Source organism: Tasmannia lanceolata, unplaced genomic scaffold (genome assembly GCF_043159265.1).
Source record: "Tasmannia lanceolata isolate RefF3 unplaced genomic scaffold, GAP_Taslan_0.1 ptg000044l, whole genome shotgun sequence".
Taxonomy (NCBI): Eukaryota; Viridiplantae; Streptophyta; class Magnoliopsida; order Canellales; family Winteraceae; genus Tasmannia; species Tasmannia lanceolata.
In genome coordinates, this window is record NW_027518721.1 from 23,219,523 (window position 1) to 23,237,511 (window position 17,989).

At 38.2% G+C, this 17,989-nt stretch overlaps 2 protein-coding genes and 1 non-coding gene across 3 annotated transcripts; 2 read left to right on the forward strand and 1 right to left on the reverse strand.

The window, feature by feature from the left end:
- Positions 1–463: 463 nt before the first annotated feature.
- LOC143864053 (uncharacterized) lies at positions 464–2,514 on the forward strand. Its single transcript, XM_077374871.1, has 4 exons — positions 464–935; positions 1,138–1,190; positions 1,606–1,673; positions 1,758–2,514. The coding sequence occupies exons 1-4, from the start codon at positions 663–665 to the stop codon at positions 2,423–2,425; spliced, it is 1,062 nt and encodes a 353-aa protein (XP_077230986.1). The 5' UTR covers positions 464–662; the 3' UTR covers positions 2,426–2,514.
- Positions 2,515–5,752: 3,238 nt separating this feature from the next.
- Positions 5,753–5,825, reverse strand: TRNAF-GAA (transfer RNA phenylalanine (anticodon GAA)). Its single transcript has one exon. It is a non-coding gene; the product is annotated as a tRNA-Phe (tRNA).
- A 2,301-nt stretch (positions 5,826–8,126) lies between these two features.
- On the forward strand, positions 8,127–14,073 carry LOC143863849 (thioredoxin-like 3-1, chloroplastic). Its single transcript, XM_077374629.1, has 5 exons — positions 8,127–8,656; positions 8,759–8,833; positions 13,399–13,465; positions 13,587–13,604; positions 13,801–14,073. The coding sequence occupies exons 1-5, from the start codon at positions 8,358–8,360 to the stop codon at positions 13,897–13,899; spliced, it is 558 nt and encodes a 185-aa protein (XP_077230744.1). The 5' UTR covers positions 8,127–8,357; the 3' UTR covers positions 13,900–14,073.
- Positions 14,074–17,989: the final 3,916 nt, after the last annotated feature.

Genomic DNA, 17,989 nt, shown 5'->3' on the forward strand with positions numbered 1-17,989 from the left:
TATGTGGGAGAAAAAATACCCTGGGAGATAGGTGGGAAAAAAAAGTCCTTTATTTTACGCTCGAGATCTCACTATTTTTTATATGCTGTAAGCTTATATAGTCCAATATTTTTTAAATTGGTGTTGTACAACCTACAGCATAGGGTCCAAACCATCCATTTGAAGGGCCACAGAGTAAATAGGTTGTGCCCCAAAAATCAATTCCATAGGTTGATCCCAACCCTCCAAAGTCAAATCTACGAAGGTTTCCATAATAAGCAGTTCCTCTATAGATGGGAGAGCTAGATTCGGAAATGATTTTTCTGGGACAACCTATTTTAGTTGTGGCCTACCAATGGACGGTTTGGACTATCCTACGGTGGGGCCAGACAGTACTTTTTGAAAAATACAGACTCGAAATCTCACATACATGCTATAACTTGGAACCACACGTGCGAAGTTACAGCAAAACAAACCCAATGCATGTAAGAGACCCCTAAATAAATGAAATACACCACAAAAACCGGAGAGACAGAGAGAGAAAGAGAGCATCCTATTCCTTTTTAAGGGGGGTTTCTTGCACTCTCTAATGTTCAAGCCCAAATCTAGTCTGCAGAGAGACAGAGAGAAAGACCCTTTTCTCTCTTCATCTTCTTCAGTATCTCTGCTGTTTCTCTTCATCCATGAGAATCCGAAAAAGATTCCCTCTCACTTCATATCTCCCTTCTTATACTAGTCTTTCATTGCAACAAAGAGATCAAGAAAGGAGAACCCATGGCTTGCACCAAAAAAGGGATCTTGAAATCCACCATGAAAGATCTAAAGAGAAAGATAAAAAAAACCCATCTGTGAATCTTCAGAAAATGATGATTAGGAAAAGAAGAAACGCATGTATTATTACAGATTCTGAGACAAAGAAACAAGCTTGCATGGTCCCACATGTTAGCCAGGTGGAGGTGAGTATTCAAATCTCTATCCCATCTTTTTTGTCTTCATGTTTATTTTTCTGGTTACCTATTTTTCTTCCAATAGAAGCCCCACTCATCTCACCTCAGATTCTGTAGGTGCAATAATTTTGTTTCTACAAGATGATTAAGATTGAAACGTGGGAGGAGTGTGTGATTTCATGGGGTCCTTTTTTTTTTTTTAAATGTGCAGGCTTTGAAAGGAAAAGGAAAGGAAAAAGTGGATGCAGGAAAGAGTAGCAAAAGGTAAAAAAGGAAAAAAGAATCTCTATTTCTTTTGTATGCAAATCTCCACGGCTAAAACAGTAACCCCAATGTTCTATCTTTAGAGTATAGTCCTCTCTCAGATCTCTCCTTAGTCTTCTCTATCTCATCCATACATTCATTTCTTTGTGTTGGATTAAAAAATCTCTCTCTCTCTCTCTCTCTCTCTCTCTCTCTCTCTCTCTCTCTCTGTGATTACCATTTAATAAATAAATAAACAAATAAATTGATGTAGCTGGTTCGTTGCTTGTGGACTAACTAGCCTCAGGGGGTGCATTTTAGCACGAGGGAGTAATCCAGCTATAATAGGCCTAGGTGTGATGTGCTCTATCTGATCTTTATTTTTTCCGTTGGTTTATTTTCTGTGTTGGTATTGTGGTATTTGGGTGCCTTAAAGCATTGGGAGCAGCTCTGGTGCAAAAGCTGGATCTGGGCTTAAACTTGTTTCACCTTCTCCTCATCAAGGTATGTGTTTATCTTTCAAAAGAATAACCCTTATTAATGGCCACCTATTCTACTGAATTACCATTGTTTTTCTTCTTGTTTCAGTTGTTGGGACATGGGGGGAAAGCGAGAAAGCGTTTCCATTGAAGAAAAGAAGAGGGAGCTTGGGATGGGGACAAGGAGGAAAAGAAAAAGAAGAAGAAAAGATAATAAACAAAGAGATCAAGGCAATAGAGAAAGAGAAGGCAATTAAGTTGAAAACGAGAGTGCAAAAGAAGAAGAAAATCTTAGAAGAAGGAGAAATCGATTCAGAAGAAGATGAAAACGAAGAAGAAGAAACAGAATCAGATGAGGTTGTGTGTGTTAGAGCTAAGAAGAAGCTTGTGAAAAGGGCAAAAAGGAGTACTGATAATGGTGATTTAATGGAGGGATCTAGGTGCAGTCGTGTTAATGGGAGAGGTTGGAGGTGTTGCCAACAAACCCTTGTTGGTTATTCTCTTTGTGAACACCATTTAGGAAAAGGAAGGGTGAGAAGTATGAGCAGTGTTCGTGGGCCCGATTCCACTATTACTACATCAAACAAGAACAAAGATAAAGATAATTCTAGAATAGTAGAGAAGAAGAATGTGGTAATAGAAGTGAAAGATGAAGAAGAAGGAGAACAAGAGAAGCTGATTACAAAGAAGAGGACTAAGATTGGGATGGTGAAGGCTAGATCTATCAATAGTTTAATCGATCTAAACAAGCCATACAACAGTGAATTCAGCCCTTGATCAAGTATTGTTTTCATAATAATAAAATTATAGATTGTGGGTTTTGATATTTGACAGATTTTGTGGGTTCTTTTCAATTCTCTTTTTACTATTAGTCCTTAGAATTAAAAGTTTTCCTAGTTCTGATGGATATTACATAACACCATGACTGTGACTCTTCTCTTTTTCGGGACACGTGAGAAACGGCCCATTTGGGTTTTATATGTCTTCTGTGATATGATAAAACCCTGCAAATTTTTTTTCTTTTTTTAACACATTCGGGCGGGGGACCCACCAAATAAAATGACTACAGTATGGTGTGACGAAGATACACTTGGCATATTAATACGTGTGAAAAACCAGACTGTCCACGTTGGGAGCTCAGTTCAAGAATAGTATTATCTTCGGACAATCCTAATCATTAAATTAAATAGCCTATTGTTCTTTGAACTTGGACTCTCTTGCTCATTTTTCTTTGGGCGATGATATTCTCACACCCCCCTGCAGTAGGCATGCGCCCCCTTATAACATGAACAGTAGGAAATTTAAACGCTTTTTGACGTCAAATCACGTTAAAAGGGAGACGCATGCGTACTGCAGTTTTTTTCTTTTTCTTTTTTGGTTAGGATTTACTCAGTTGGTGTGAGTGGCAATTTGGATGGCCCTTAAGGCTATTTTAATCGTCTGTTATTTCTTGTTTATTCACCCCCTCTTCTCCCCGGATGACTGCAAATGGAGGGTCAACATACAAGTCATTAGATAGGAGGGCTAGGATTATTTAATCAGTGCAATCTTTAGGATAAGATATCTCCATAGTTTGGATTATGATGAGGCTGGATTGGTGGGCATAGTCATAGGGTGCCTTATGAGCACTATGACCCTAATATCTCATAGTATCATCCTTCATTCCCACCCCACCTGATCCCACATTGACAAAAACAAAATAAAATCATATGAAATTTTCTAAAGGCTTTTGATATTCAAACTAGCTACCATTAGTTGAAAATGAGGAGAACTGATCACCTTGTCTTTTATTATTTAACCAGCCGTCAAAAGCTATTACAATTACCAAAAAGCTCTCAGCAGCCAATTAAGAAGGAAAAGACATGGTGAGTTAGTCTCATTATCAAAACATGGTAGTGCAAATATCAATAGTCTTTCCTAAAATGGCCTCATGCTATTCATGCCATCGATCATCGCTCGGCTCTCCACGTGCATTGCAAGTGTGGGATGTATGCATTGTTTCTGTAAATATTGATTACGTGGATGGGTTGCGGATCGCGCATTTTGCACGCCTCTCACTATTAAAATTTACACCATATTTTAGAATAATACTCATCACCATTTCCATCTTTGGCTGATAAAGATAAGAAGAGATCTTGACCTAGATTATATGCGAATCAAAATTGATTTTCAAAAAAATCCTATTTTAGCTAATAATTCAAATTATAGCCACTGCATTTGTTTCATTAATTTTTTTGTTTTCATATTTTAGCGTTGCGTCCATTTTCAACGCATTTCAAATTATCTTCTAGAAACACAGTTTACCGCCTTTTCTATTAGTAACGGCTAGTTGTGCATTCAAAGGAAGATGATATTTCCTTGTATTGATATAAAAGAATCTATCGGGGATTTATCGGCCCACACTTGAAATTGATTTCTACACATTCGTAGTGTATTTATGATTACTCTTTTACGCTAGAGGGGGGCTGTCTATATGATTTCCAACTTTAACAATAAGCAATTTATAGGGTGCTTGTAACTACACTGCTAACAAGAGAAGTGTGAAGAATGGGCAGCCAATGTCAAAAGAAAGGAGTAAAAATACCAATTCCCATGCTGAAATCACAAGAAACTGGGAGCAAGTCCCTAATGATCAGGAACTACATTCAATTGCTGCCATGTGAGTATCTATATTGTTTGCCCTAACAACTACAGTAGGGCACACATGGAAAAAGTCCTCAAATCACGAGGAGCTGCGGCTTAGACCCATTACACATTTTCAGTTGAAAATGGGAGAAATTTAGTTCTTCGAAGAGGACAATGTCCCCCACTGTCTCATTTCTGAGTGTGATGGGACCTCCTAAAAAAAGGGTGATGGTAAATTCGGTCCCTTTAGCTACTGTAGCCCCACTCTAGTGCTTGAATGACCTGAGGGGGGTGGCCATGTTAATATTGGGAGGGGAGGGAAGGGGTGCAAACGTTTTGCAATGGGCTTCTTCAAAAAGGAAGTAACTTAAAAAACTAAGGTGTATAGAAATATCATTTGCCTTCCTTTAAATACCGTATAATTGGTAGTCGCCCCTATACGGTCTCAATCAGAAGAAGTCAACTAATATGCTTAGACTAGAGACACCAGTCAATTGACGTCAACCTTGCTGCTATTACGAGAAGCGTCTCATTAATACCGGAGCCTTTACTTGTACTTCTCGGCAGCTCCAAGGACTTTAGTCTTTAGTCATTTTCTTTCCACATTTATCATTCGTACTCTAGTTCAAGGTGCCCAGGTATCTTGTTCGCCGATTATCATTCTTGCATTTCTTCTTTTCAAGCCATAGGTTTTGCTCGCTCGTCTAGCATGCTCGTACTCTGAGTATGCTCATTGGGCTCCGTCAATCTACTCTATTTGTTAAAATGGTTGTTTCAAAAGTTGAACTCGAAAGACATAGGAGTTGATTGTAAGATTGGCTTGATTCTTTGGTTCCTTATCGACTGAACACATTGAACCCAGAGTCTGGGTTATGGCACACCAGCACATACATATTAGGGTCTAGGTATTAAGGAAAACTTGAGTTTGCATATGATGCACTCTCATGTGGCTCAAATAAGAACAACGGTCCCACATGAATGGGTAATCTACCATTCATTTTTAGCCCCTATGTGCCCTCAAAACAAGGACCATAGGATGATATAACCCTTTGTTTTTTGTTGTCTTTATCTACTCAGCTGTTAAAAAATGAGGGATACAAATCAAAGGTACCTTAATGTAATACAAAATGAAATGGCAAAGAGATAACATTAAAGTTAAGCCATTCAACATGATATATTTCCAATTTCAAGTTAAAACTTACTTTACTAATTAGAGGGGTGTAGATATCATTTCTTTATTTTTATTATCTTTTTAATATTATTTTATTAGGATCGACAAATACCCGAAAGAAAGAATCGGAGGGCAAATGAATAGAAGAGCTAGGAAGTGATATATTTGTCCCCTGTTTTACATGAGACAACCCACTCTAGTATATTTATGACTATTTTTTTACACTAGAGGGGCAGACCCAAGTAAAAAAAAATGAGCAAATATAATATCATCATTTCCCAAATCTCATTTATAAAATGTTGGTAAAATGCGGTGAGCGTGGATCGAACACGCGACCTTCAGATCTTCAGTCTGACGCTCTCCCAACTGAGCTATCCCCGCAACCACAATGTCTAGATGGAGCTTCTTTTCTATGAATTCCGACTTAATATATTATCTATATTTATATGTAATAGGCTTGTTTTCCAGCTAGGCATTAACAGATGTCTGGTTTCCAACATCTATTAGTTGGGTTTTCTGCAAACCAGATGCTTCCTTGGAATCAGGACAGGATATCTTACCCCTACTAATCATAGTTGTTTATAGCAGTGTTTAAAAACTCCTTGACATGACAAGGAACTCCCCCGAGTCGACAAGGATTTTTCTTGGCCGTGTTCCGTGTTCCGTGTCGCACACATCCGCGTTTTGCCTTGTAGAGTCAATAAAAACTCCCTTGACTCTCCCGAGTTATGACCGCGTCAACTGTGTTTTTGGCCGCATCCGTGCCGAGTTGACAAGGGTTTTTCTTGTCCGCATTACATCCGCGTTTTTAAACACTGGTTTACAGAAAATTTCTATTTGATCAGATTAAGTATCTCTGTATTTGGTGAGATGATGATCAACCTTGCAATCTGATATCCAGATTTCATCCCATCTCTTTAATTTTAATTTCTTGTTTTATCACTTCAGTTTCAATTTATTCTTTTTTTGTTTAACAATCACCGTAGTTGCACTTGATCTTTTTTGTCACCTTGTTTGTTTTGTCGAAAAATTTATATTCCATTTTGTGATTCTTCAAAGCTGCTTCTTCTAGCAAGCTGAATGTTTTTGAAATGTGGTTAAGCTCATCAACTCCAAAGGAAGGTTATCAATTCAATCTTGTTATTTAAAACAGTGATGATCAAATAACTGTTAGGTATATAGTATGAGAAATTATATGATGCCCGACCGTCAAAATAAAAGGCATCTCCCTTGATTTTTAATCCAAGGGAAAGCACCGTTTTTTACTTTTCCTTGGTTCAAAAACCAAGGCAGCAGTTTTTGTCTCCTTCCGCCCTTTATATTTTGACGGTCGGGCATCATATAATTTCTCATACAGTATAACCTAGTATGTTCTAATATAAGCCCAATAAGATAATGGACAGGTGTAGTGAGCCTACATGGGCTAGAGTCCATTAACCAGTCAATAACCCTAGTGTATCTCCAGATTTCATCCCATCTCTTTATTTTTAATTTCTTGTTTCATCACTTCAGTTTCAGTTTAATCTTATTTTGTTCAACAATCAGCGTAGTTGCACTTCATCTTTTTCTGTCCATTTTGTGATTCTACACCTCTGCTTCTTCTAGCAAGCTGTGTTTGAAGTGTGGTTAAGCTCATCAACTGCAAAGGAAGGCCATCAGTTCAATCTTGTTATTGAAAAATAGTGATGATCAAATAACAACGTAAGTGTTGGATTCCGCGGATGAAATAGACATGATCTGTATGGCTTAACCCAAAATTCGGGGCTAGCTGATCCACCTCACTATTGGAAGAAGCAATAAAACAAAGCAAATATTTGCCCATCCACCTCCAAGCTCGCCCTAATAACATCATCTCTAACTAACTAGGAGACATAACTTGTTATTTGCCGAATGACTAACATGCTGAAACCGAACAGGATGACCATCTATATGGTCATAAATCTCATTGATCAACTCTGCGAATCTCCGAGGGTGGGAGTGACTACCATCCATCCATTCATCTAATGATATTTAAGGAGTCACCCTCCACTGTTAGCCTGTCCAAGTTGCTATCCTAAGTTATCCTAATGCCCTGTAGGACCGCTCTAACTTCTGACTTGTTATAATCTTTTATACTTTAACACTCCCCATCACGTGTGGCCCCTCTTTTTTCTTTTTTTTTGGTTGGCCTATACTAGGCACATGTGACCCCGGCCCACTTTTGGGTTGACCATTGCATGTGGATTTTTTTGACACCAAGGAGGTCTGAACTCGGGGCCTTTGCTCTGATACCATGTGAAACACTCCAAAAGCTTAAGCTGTTGGAGAAGGTGTTAATTAATCTTTTATACTTTATCTGTATGCATGTAATCGTGTTCGCTATGCCTCGCCCAATTGCCATTAGTTATTAGCCGCACTTTGATCAGATGATCTAGGATCTTCATCTACAAACCACATTTAGGGTTCTGAATGTGTTAGATCTTAATCTTACGTTGCTAAGTCCATTCGGCATTGTAATCAGGACAATTAGTGGGTGGCCTTTTGAATGTCCATCGGATCAACGGTCATGGGATTCAATCTTGGTCGCTCACATGGGCTGACTCAAAATAAGATTATGACATTGGATATTTTATGTATCCCACGAGTTATTTTCCTTGGTTAACAAACGTATATATATGTGGTGCCAAAAATCATTTTTCTTTCGGATAAGCTCTCCTTGGCCTATCTCTCTCTTCCTCCTGAACAAACGATCACAATATAAAATCAGAAGAATAAAAACAAAACCACCTCTCTCTCTCTCTCTCTCATCAAGATCAAGAACAAACCCACCATTTCAATCGACGTTACAATACTCACAAAAGCTTTTCTTGCTGAACATCCACAACCCTACATCATAAAACCTTTTCCTCCATTTCTAAAAAGAGAAACTGAAAAATGTCAGTTTTAGCCGCGAATTCTCATCTTCTCTGCCGAGAGTTCCATCAAAAAGACCCACAATTATCTAATGGAAACTGCTCAATATCCATTAATGGGTTAGGGTTCTCTTCAGCTTTCAGCAAAGATAACAGAAACAGAGAGAAAAAGAGGCCCAAAAGAGGGGTAAAAGCAGAGGCCTTTTGGCAAGAAGTTTCGAGACCCACTTCAGTAGAGATGGAGGCAGTCACGGGACCAGATCACTTTGATCAGATCCTCCTTGAAGCCCAAGAACTTTGCCAACCTGTAATCATCGACTGGTAAGATTTTTTGATCTGGGTTTTGGTTTTTTTTTTTGAATTATTGATTTGAATGCTTTTGTAGTGTTTTATTTTTGTCAAGAATCGAATTGTATTGATTAGGATGGCCGCTTGGTGCCGGAAATGCATCTATTTGAAGCCTAAATTGGAGAAACTGGCCGCAGAGTATCATCCCAAGTAAGAATCTCTCTACCTCCCTTTGATTTTTAGCCATTAGATCCTATAAATGAACGATTAAGATCAATCAAAGGGCATTTTTAATTGGCCATTTGCAGATCGGACGGCTGAGATCATCTAATTAATGCAAATTTCTGGTCATATCATCTCAAAATAGTATTGGCACTCACAACAGACTAATCTTTGTTTAACTACTCTTTGTCACTTAATGTGATTTAGGGAAACAATCTTACAATACTGGCCCATACATGACCCATGTATGTGTTGATCAGAACCGTTGATTTTGTGAGAAACCACAAACCACAACTCCAGTCCGTTGATCAGATTAATTGATTCCTGCAAGAAAGAAATTTGCAGTACAAACTTATTTGGGAGAACATGTTTCCTTGATTATCCAGTGAACATTTTGTCAGGAATTCAGGATCATCCAATTAAGACACAACATGTATAGATGGACAGGATGGTGGTGGCCCACCAAATCAATGGTTCTGATCACATTAGCACGTATAGTGGGTCCTGACATAAATTTTGTAAGACTGAATTAGTCCTCATAGTATAAGTCATAAAGAAGTGGTGGTGAATTGTTCAACGGGGTGAATGATATGAAGACACACTTGTGTCAGGATTGTTCTAAACAGACTTCCTAATATTGCCACTTGAAACTTTATATAAGGATAAGTTCGTTATTTTATCGAATACATAGGAGTGTTTTTATCATTAATAATGGTACAATGAGGGACATTTTTCTCAACTGAACACAAGGTTTAAAATTTCGGTTTCGGTTTCGGACCTGAAATTTCGAAAATTTGGTCGAAATCTGGTACAAAACCCAAATTCAATATTAAATTTCGGTGAAATATTAATTTAATATTAAAAAAACACAGATTTTTTTGGTCAAATTTCGGAAAAACCAAAATTTCGACCAAAATTCCGAAATTTCAGCTGAAATAAATGACCTTATCGGTTTTTTTTTTTTTTTTTTTTAATGGTAACAGAATTCATTAAAAGAAGACTGAGAAGGTCTCCCTTCAAGAACCAAGACACAGATACAAACCCGCAATTATACACTTAGGGCAGTAAAAAATCAAAAAGCTCTAAAACCTACTTAGAAACTCCATCTTTTGCCAACTTATCTGCCATAGCATTAGCAGATCTTCTCGCATGCTGATATAAAACCGAAAGCCCTTCCGATATATCTTTTATCTCATCAAAGAAACAGAGAAATCTCCACGGAGGAATCGAAGGGCCCCTGAGCCATCTTATAACATTAAGCGAATCACCCTCTACAATGCAATTGCTTAACCTATTCCTTTCCATACACAAAAAGCCTTGATGAACTGCTCTTACCTCTGCTTCACTTGAATTTACTGTTCCAATCGGACCAGAATAAGCCTTAACGACCTCTCCGGCGCAGTCTCTCAGGACACCCCCTATCCCAGCTGGGCCAGGATTACCCAGACTAGATCCATCAAAATTTAACTTTAAGAGCCGATCAGGGGGAGGACGCCAGGCCTGAATAATAACATCAACATTTTCCTTACTATTACAGACTACTCTCCAACCCTCCCACAGTTCGAAAGCCTAAACAAATTGGAAAAGCGGAAGAGCCCTAGCCCAAGAGATAGTTAACGCAATAGCCTTGATAAACAAAAAATAAGAAGGTTTAGCTTTACCTTCAAAGACTCTATTATTCCTTTCGATCCACAGAACCCACAATGTGGCCATCAATGAGAGCCACCATAAAGCCTTTCCTTTTTTCCTCCATGGATTACAGGGCCAGCCTTCAAATAAATCTTTAAGAGTGAAAGGAAAAAACCCAATCCATTCCAAACCTTGCTAAAATCCTGCCCCATACCTCACGAGCAACTTTGCAATGGATGAAAATGTGATCCACCGACTCCCCTGATTCGATACACAGAGCACAATGATCAATAATTAGCATATTCCTCTTTCTCAGAAAGTCCACCGTTTGGATCCGATCGCATATCGCTGACTAGCCGAAAAAACAAACTCGGGGAGGAGCCTTGATTTTCCATACCCTTGCTGCCATTGGAAGAATCTAAAACCCAAAGCCTTTTATCCACCCTTGATTAACTGATGTAATTCTGTTCAAGGACCTGAAAGAAACTGAGTACCGAAGGCATTTCTCTATCAAAGAAGTTCCTCCTAAACAGAGGTTTCCAGATAACTTTACCAGCTATTCTCTCAAAACAATCTTTCACTAACGCTGACTTATCACCAGCAACTAAAAAAGATCAGGGAATAAATCTTTTAAAGGGGAAATAGAGCACCATCGCATGGACCAAAAAGAAATCATGTCTCCATAATACACTCTATATCTGACACCTCGATCGAAACTGGAGCTTAAATGGAGAATATCCCTCCAAATTGTCACTCCAGGTTTGCAAAAGCAGTTTAAAGAAACCCAGTTACCTGGTGCAACACCATATTTTCCTGATATCATTTTAGTCCATAGTCTCGATTGCTCCTCCCAGAACCTCCACAACCATTTCCCCATTAATGCTTGATTAACATGCTTTATCCTTCTAATACCAAGGCCTCCTCCTTTGACTGGCTTGCAAACATTTTCCCAGCTGACTAAAACCAAAGACCTCTTCTTCTCCGACCCCCCCCCCCCACACACACACAAAAATCTTCTCTGAATCTGTTCAATACGCTTAACAACTTTCATAGGACATTTAAATAAAGATAACTGATAAATGGGAATATTAGACAAAACTGCCTTAATCAAGGTTAACCTTCCTCCTTTAGAGACCAAATTCCTTTTCCAAGTATCAAGTCTTCTTTCGATTCTTTCCACAATGGGATCCCATGCACATTTGAGAGGTCGTCCCATCCCCAAAGGAAGGCCCAAATAAGAAGAAGGCAACCTTTCCAATGGGCAACCCATGAGATTGGCTAGGCTAGAGGCTTCTGCCTCTTCGACATTCACAGCATACAACCTTGATTTTGAGAAATTTGATCTTTGCCCTGTTACTATTTCATAACATCGGAGAATCGCCTTAAGGTTGAGAATCTTCGAGACCTGAGGGGAGCTAAAAAGCAAAGTATCGTCTGCGAATTGTAAATGCGACACCTCGATCCCATTCTGGCTACACTTGACCCCTGATACTAGACCCAACGATCTTCCTTTCTCCATCAGCAGACTCAAAGCTTCAGCTACAATCACAAAAAGAAAGGGAGATAAAGGATCCCCTTGGCGTAAACCTCGCGAAGGTTTGAAAAAATCTTTTGGAGAGCCATTAATAAGAATGGAGAACCAGGCCGAAAATAAACAACTTCTAATCCAGCCCCTCCACTTAATACCGAAACCCATCCTTTCAAGAAAATAATCTAAACAGTGCCATTCCACTCTGTCATAAGCTTTTTCCATGTTCAATTTGCAAATAACACCTTCCTCACCTGATTTTGCCATCCAATCCACCATCTCATTTGCCACCAACGAGCAATCCAATATTTGTCTCTGACTAACAAAAGCACACTGATTCTCGGAGATAATAAGAGGAAGGACCACCTTTATACGATCCGCCAATACTTTTAGCAAAACCTTATAAAGACAACCCACAAGACTGATAGGCCTAAAGTCAGAAACTTTCACAGCACCTTTAACTTTTGGCAAAAGAGCAATGAAAGTGGCGCCGGTTCCTCTTTCCAACTCCATGCCAACGAAAAATTCTCGAAAAAATAACAATATATCTCCCTTCACACTCTCCCAACAAGCATGGAAGAAAGCGAGGCAAAAACCATCCGGCCCCGGAGCTTTGTCACGATTCATCGAAAAAACCCCACACTTCACCTCCTCCTCCGAAAAGGGCCTTTCTAAAACCGAATTATAATTCTCATCAAGAGATTTAAAAACCACCTCATCTAGTCTAGGCCTGACTAATTCGTCCGAAAAATATAACGATCTGTAATAATCCACAATTTCCTTGGAAATCACATCTTTGCTGAAAGATAAAGTTCCCTTAACCCTTCTATTGTTCCGCCTCCTAGCACTTGCAATGCTGTGAAAGTAAGCAGTGTTTTTATCACCTTCTTTTAACCAATTTACTCTGGACTTCTGCCTCCAAGATATTTCTTCATGTAATAGAAGAACTCTGTGTTCCTCCTTTACTTTTCCCAGATCATACAAATCCTCCTCTGAAGCTAACATTTCCTCGTCAGCCAAAGAAATGTCCCTGATTCGATTTTGTAACCATAATTTCCTCTCATAAATTGCCCCTAACCTTTGGGAATTCCACTCTTTGATTCTCTTTTTCACAAATCTGAGTTTCTCCCCTATAATAAAATCCGCCGCCCATTCAACCTTGCAGGATGCCCACCATCCCCCCATCATCTCATCAAATTTCGGTGTGGGTTTCCACCGGATTTCAGTCGAAATTTAAAACCATGACCGGACATAATAAACACTTCTATCTTTTGAACGTCGACTTGTTTAAGTTTCATTTTTGGACTATGACGTTCTTTTTCCTTTTTCTTAGTTTTCTTTTGCAAGTGTTGTTCTAGTTTTGTAATTGCATATTTTTACATTTGTTTGTTCACAGAATCAAATTTTATTTCGTGGATGTGAATAAAGTCTCTCAAGCTCTCGTGAAGCGTGGAAATATCTCTGTACGTTGGATATCCCAAGAAATTATCTTCTTATTTACGTACATATATGATTTATTCTATTTATTAGCCTTTCATTTTACTGATTTTACTTATTTTATTTCAATGATGGGTTGTTTCTCAGAAAATGCCAACCATTCAGGTGAGTTAAGCATCTCTCTTTTCTTCTTTTTTTCTTTTTTTTTTGGGCTATGTTTCTTTCGACGTAAAATATGCGTAAAGTAAATTTGCGCCCATTTTTAAGTAGAAAATGGGCGTAAAATTTGTTTTCCGCCGATTTTACGTCTCTATCTATTGCATTAAAGGAGAAATAAATAAATGGAAATGGGTTGGTGCAGCTGTGGAAAGATGGAGAAATGAGAGCAGAGGTAATTGGGGGGCATAAGGCTTGGCTAGTGATTGATGAAGTTCGAGAAATGATCCAAAAATCCTTGTAATTTAATTACTTTATATCTTCTTGTATAAATTTTATATCGCCATTATATTCATAAGAATGGCCATTTCTCCTTCTTCTTCTTCTTTTTCTTTTCGCTTTTAAGCTTTGCTAATTGTATCTTAATCACGATCGGGAGAGACTCTTTTTGCTGACTATAAAATCCATTTAGAACGGATTTCTTTTTATTCTTTCATTAGGCCCATTCCATACATACTGCCGCGATCAAGATCATTCATCTTATTATTCTTATTAGCATCCACCAAATCATCAATTTTTAAACTTTTAAAAAATCTCGATTTTACTAATTAAATGCAAATTCTCCAGATTAAATGTGAGTTTTACAAATAGTTCATCAATCTCATGTTAAATCCAAACTAATGAAAAAAGCATCAGTGTCAATTGAAATTCTCATCTAATTTTAAACTTTAAAAAAATCTTGAGTGAGTAAAACTTTTTAGTTGTGATACCATCAACTGCCAGATCTTTCCACCAGGTGATCATTAACTCTTCACGGCAACTTGCTTCCGGCAGGGATCTTTGAAAGAGTTGCTAGAATCTGGTGTCGGAGTTTTAAAGTGTTTTTTTAGGTGGGATTTGGCATGGACCCCTACCGGTTTATTAAATGAAAAGAAAGATGATACATTTAAATGTGAAAACCATCCCTATCCATGAGACACATTATGAAGGGAATACAAAAGACTCAAGTGATCCAAGTACTAGCAACCTGAGAGCAAACCAATGGTGAAGAAACAGATTTCATGCTCATTGGAATGACTTTGGAATGGAAACACCAGTCTCGGTAGATAGCTTGAGTGAATTTGATGCCCCTAATGTTCTAGGAGGTCTATCATCTTCTAACTGAGCTTTTTATATTCTCTGGCTCTTCCTCGGTGTTTTATCCTCCGTTTCTAGTAGTTTCTCCATGTGGAGAAACTGTTGAATGAATTTGAAAGTATGAGATAATCCAGGTCTTGAAGCATGCGGAACATGCACAGATTTATGAGAAAGAAGAGGCAACCTTCCAACGTCATTTCTATGGCCTCTCTAATGGGAACCTTTAGGGGGTTTGGTTCAAAAATTGAACAGAATCAAGGGAGAAAAATAACACTAGAGCATAATTAGAGGGTATGATATCGAAAAAAGCTTTCCCACCCCAAGAGGTGGTATTCTGATTCCACCCCGCTTGAAATGAAATTTTTTTTGGATTTTAATTATTTTAAATCTGAATTCTTCCATTCTATTTCCAATGGAATCGGAATGGGATTCCTTGTTTCGATAATCGGGACACATCCCAGAGGGAATGAATGGATTTGCTACAATTGCTTATAGATGGTCTTTTTACTCTCTTTCGGTGCGGTGCAAACTCCGGTCAATTTTTGGGAATTTACGGCTACCTTTCGCCATAAAATAGGGTCAGTTTCGGGTTGATCACAAGAGGGAATGAATATTATAGAAACATCTAGAGATTGGAGGGTTGGGATCATCTTATGGAAATATTCTTTTGATATACAACCCATTTACATTGTTGCCCATCAAACGGACGGTTTGGATCATCCTATGGTGTGGCCCGAAGGTTACTTTTTGAGAAATACTGGACTTTACAAGCTTACACCATCTAAAATCTCTGATACCAATTCATTTTGGGCGATGAAAAATTCACCCCCTTTTACAACCGGTACAATACGGTAAAGGACTAAGACGTACAACAATCTCTCTCTCTCAATATGAACTTTTGGTGGGGGCAACATTTCTTTAACACAAACTCATGGTGAGCCCGACAATTGGTTTAGATCATTGAAGGTGGAGCCTATTAAAATTGTACTTAAAAAAAAAAAAAAATTCACTTGGGCCTACCTAGTTCAAAGATCCGAATCATTCATTTGTTGGACCCTAATGCCAATCTCTCTCTCTCTCTCTCTCTCTCTCTCTCTCTCTCTCCATGGACCTTTGGTATGGCCCAATAACTAAATTGTTTAATCCTTGAAGAAGGTAAGGCCGACCCATACTTATTCTCATAACCAATATTCTCTGTCTTCTCTTTTTGAACATAAACCCTCAATGGGGCCTAACAATGAATAGTTTAGATCTTTGAAGAAGGTGGGAACCATAGAAAGTGTATACTTTTAAAGAGGTAGTCTAAACCGAAGGGCGCCCTTACATAAATAGGGGGAAAGGACGCCTTATTAAATAAATGCACTCTGACAACTTTCAACCAATGGGGGCGCCCTTTCCCCTTATTTATACAAGGGCGCTCTTTAGTTTAGACTTCCTCTTTTTTAAAACAATCATTTAAGAACACTTTTTAGATTTCCTCTCTACACGTTAGTGAGTTGTTTAGCGCCTTATAACCTCAGCCCTTAGATCGGATTGATCTCAACCATACAAATAAACAAAAAACAAAGGACGTCGACCAAGGAGTCACGAAATAGGGAATACCCAAAATTCTTTTTCTCCTTCTCTGAAACCCTCGCCTCTCACCCTCGTCTCCTTCAAAGGGTTTCCATCTCCTTCCCCAGGTAAGGGTTTCTCAACCTCTTTCTTTTTTTCCCTTTTTGTTGTACGCTAAAGCTTTGATTTTGTATCAAAGCTGGTTTTTATACACATAAAAACTGGATTCTTTATCTTCCTGGGTTTCAGATCCGTCTTTTAACATCTTGATATATACCTCTGTGGTGTATGTGCTGTAGTTGCAAGGTACTTATCAAGTAGTTATTTATGTAGGGTTGTGGATGTTAGTTTTATTATGTGTCATGTTAGTGCGTAGAGTTTGTGGGTTAATGGGCTGTTGATGTGACACTCTCTTTGTGCATGTATTTAAGTTCTTGTATTTGAATGAAATGAGAAGAAGAGAATTTTACAGCAAAGGAAACTTTATAGGAGAGTCATGGTTCCTCTCGAATTGAACCTCTAGGAGGTCCGGTTGCCTCGAATCAACCTCTTTCCCCCGCATTTCTATTTTCTTTTCGTTTATTTGTGTTACGGCCAATTAGGCACGTAACACATCTAAAAGCTGGTTTTGTAAGACCTAAAACCTGGTTTTTATACACATAAAAACTAGTTTTTATAACACCTAAAAAGGGTTAGGGTTTGTTAGCTTCCTTACTGTTTTTTGTTGGAAAAGCCTGAAAAACAAGCAAACAAAAACTCCATTCAACATATGTGTTTTTTCCTTGTTTTTTAGCCACTTCTCACCCTCCACCCATCCGTGCCCTCCCAAATCTCTCCTCCTCCCATCTGCCCTAACCCTTTCTCTCCAATTGACAAACTAATTTACCATTAAAAAATCACAGTTTCCGGTTGCATAAAGCCACCTTTTGTGTAGATTGTGTGGGATAAAAAAATCTGTCGTGGCTTCATCTACTTGTAAAAATGCCTGACAAAAAATCTGTGTGGAATAGAAAAAGTTTGTCATGGTTTCATTAATTGTAAATTTGTGTGGGATAAAAAAAATCTGTCGTGGCTTCATTTACTTGTAAAAATGCCTGACAAAAAATCTGTGTGGAATAGAAAAAGTCTGTCATGGTTTCATCTACTTGTAAATTTGTGTGGTTGAGTTTTCCAGGTTTTAGCTTCTTCAATCCAGGTTTTAGCTATTTGTGGCTGCAAAAGCTATTTTGGGGTTTATATTTTTCACCTAAACTGGATTTTGTACCCTAAAAACCTGGATTGAAGAGGCTAAAAACTGAATTTTTGCACCTAAACTTGGTTTTTTTTTTATAGATAATGCTTCAGCTAGGGTTTACAGAGCTTAAAATGATTTTTGGGGTATATATATATATATATGGTGCGGTCGTATTAAATTGGAGGGTTAGGATCACCCAATGGAAATGATTTTTGGGGCACAACCTATTTATGTTGAGGCTCAATAAATGAACACTTTGGATCGTTGAACAAAGTGGCATTTCTCATAAAATCATCTCCATATGATGATCCTCTCTACGTTTTGTGAATGATGATCAGAGGGTTATCATCATATGGAGATGATTTTATTGGTAAGGTTTCTTTATGTTGGGGCCAACAAATAAATTGTTTGGATCGATTTTTTATAGGAAAAAATATACTTTTTATGGGTACACTTTCTTCAATGATCT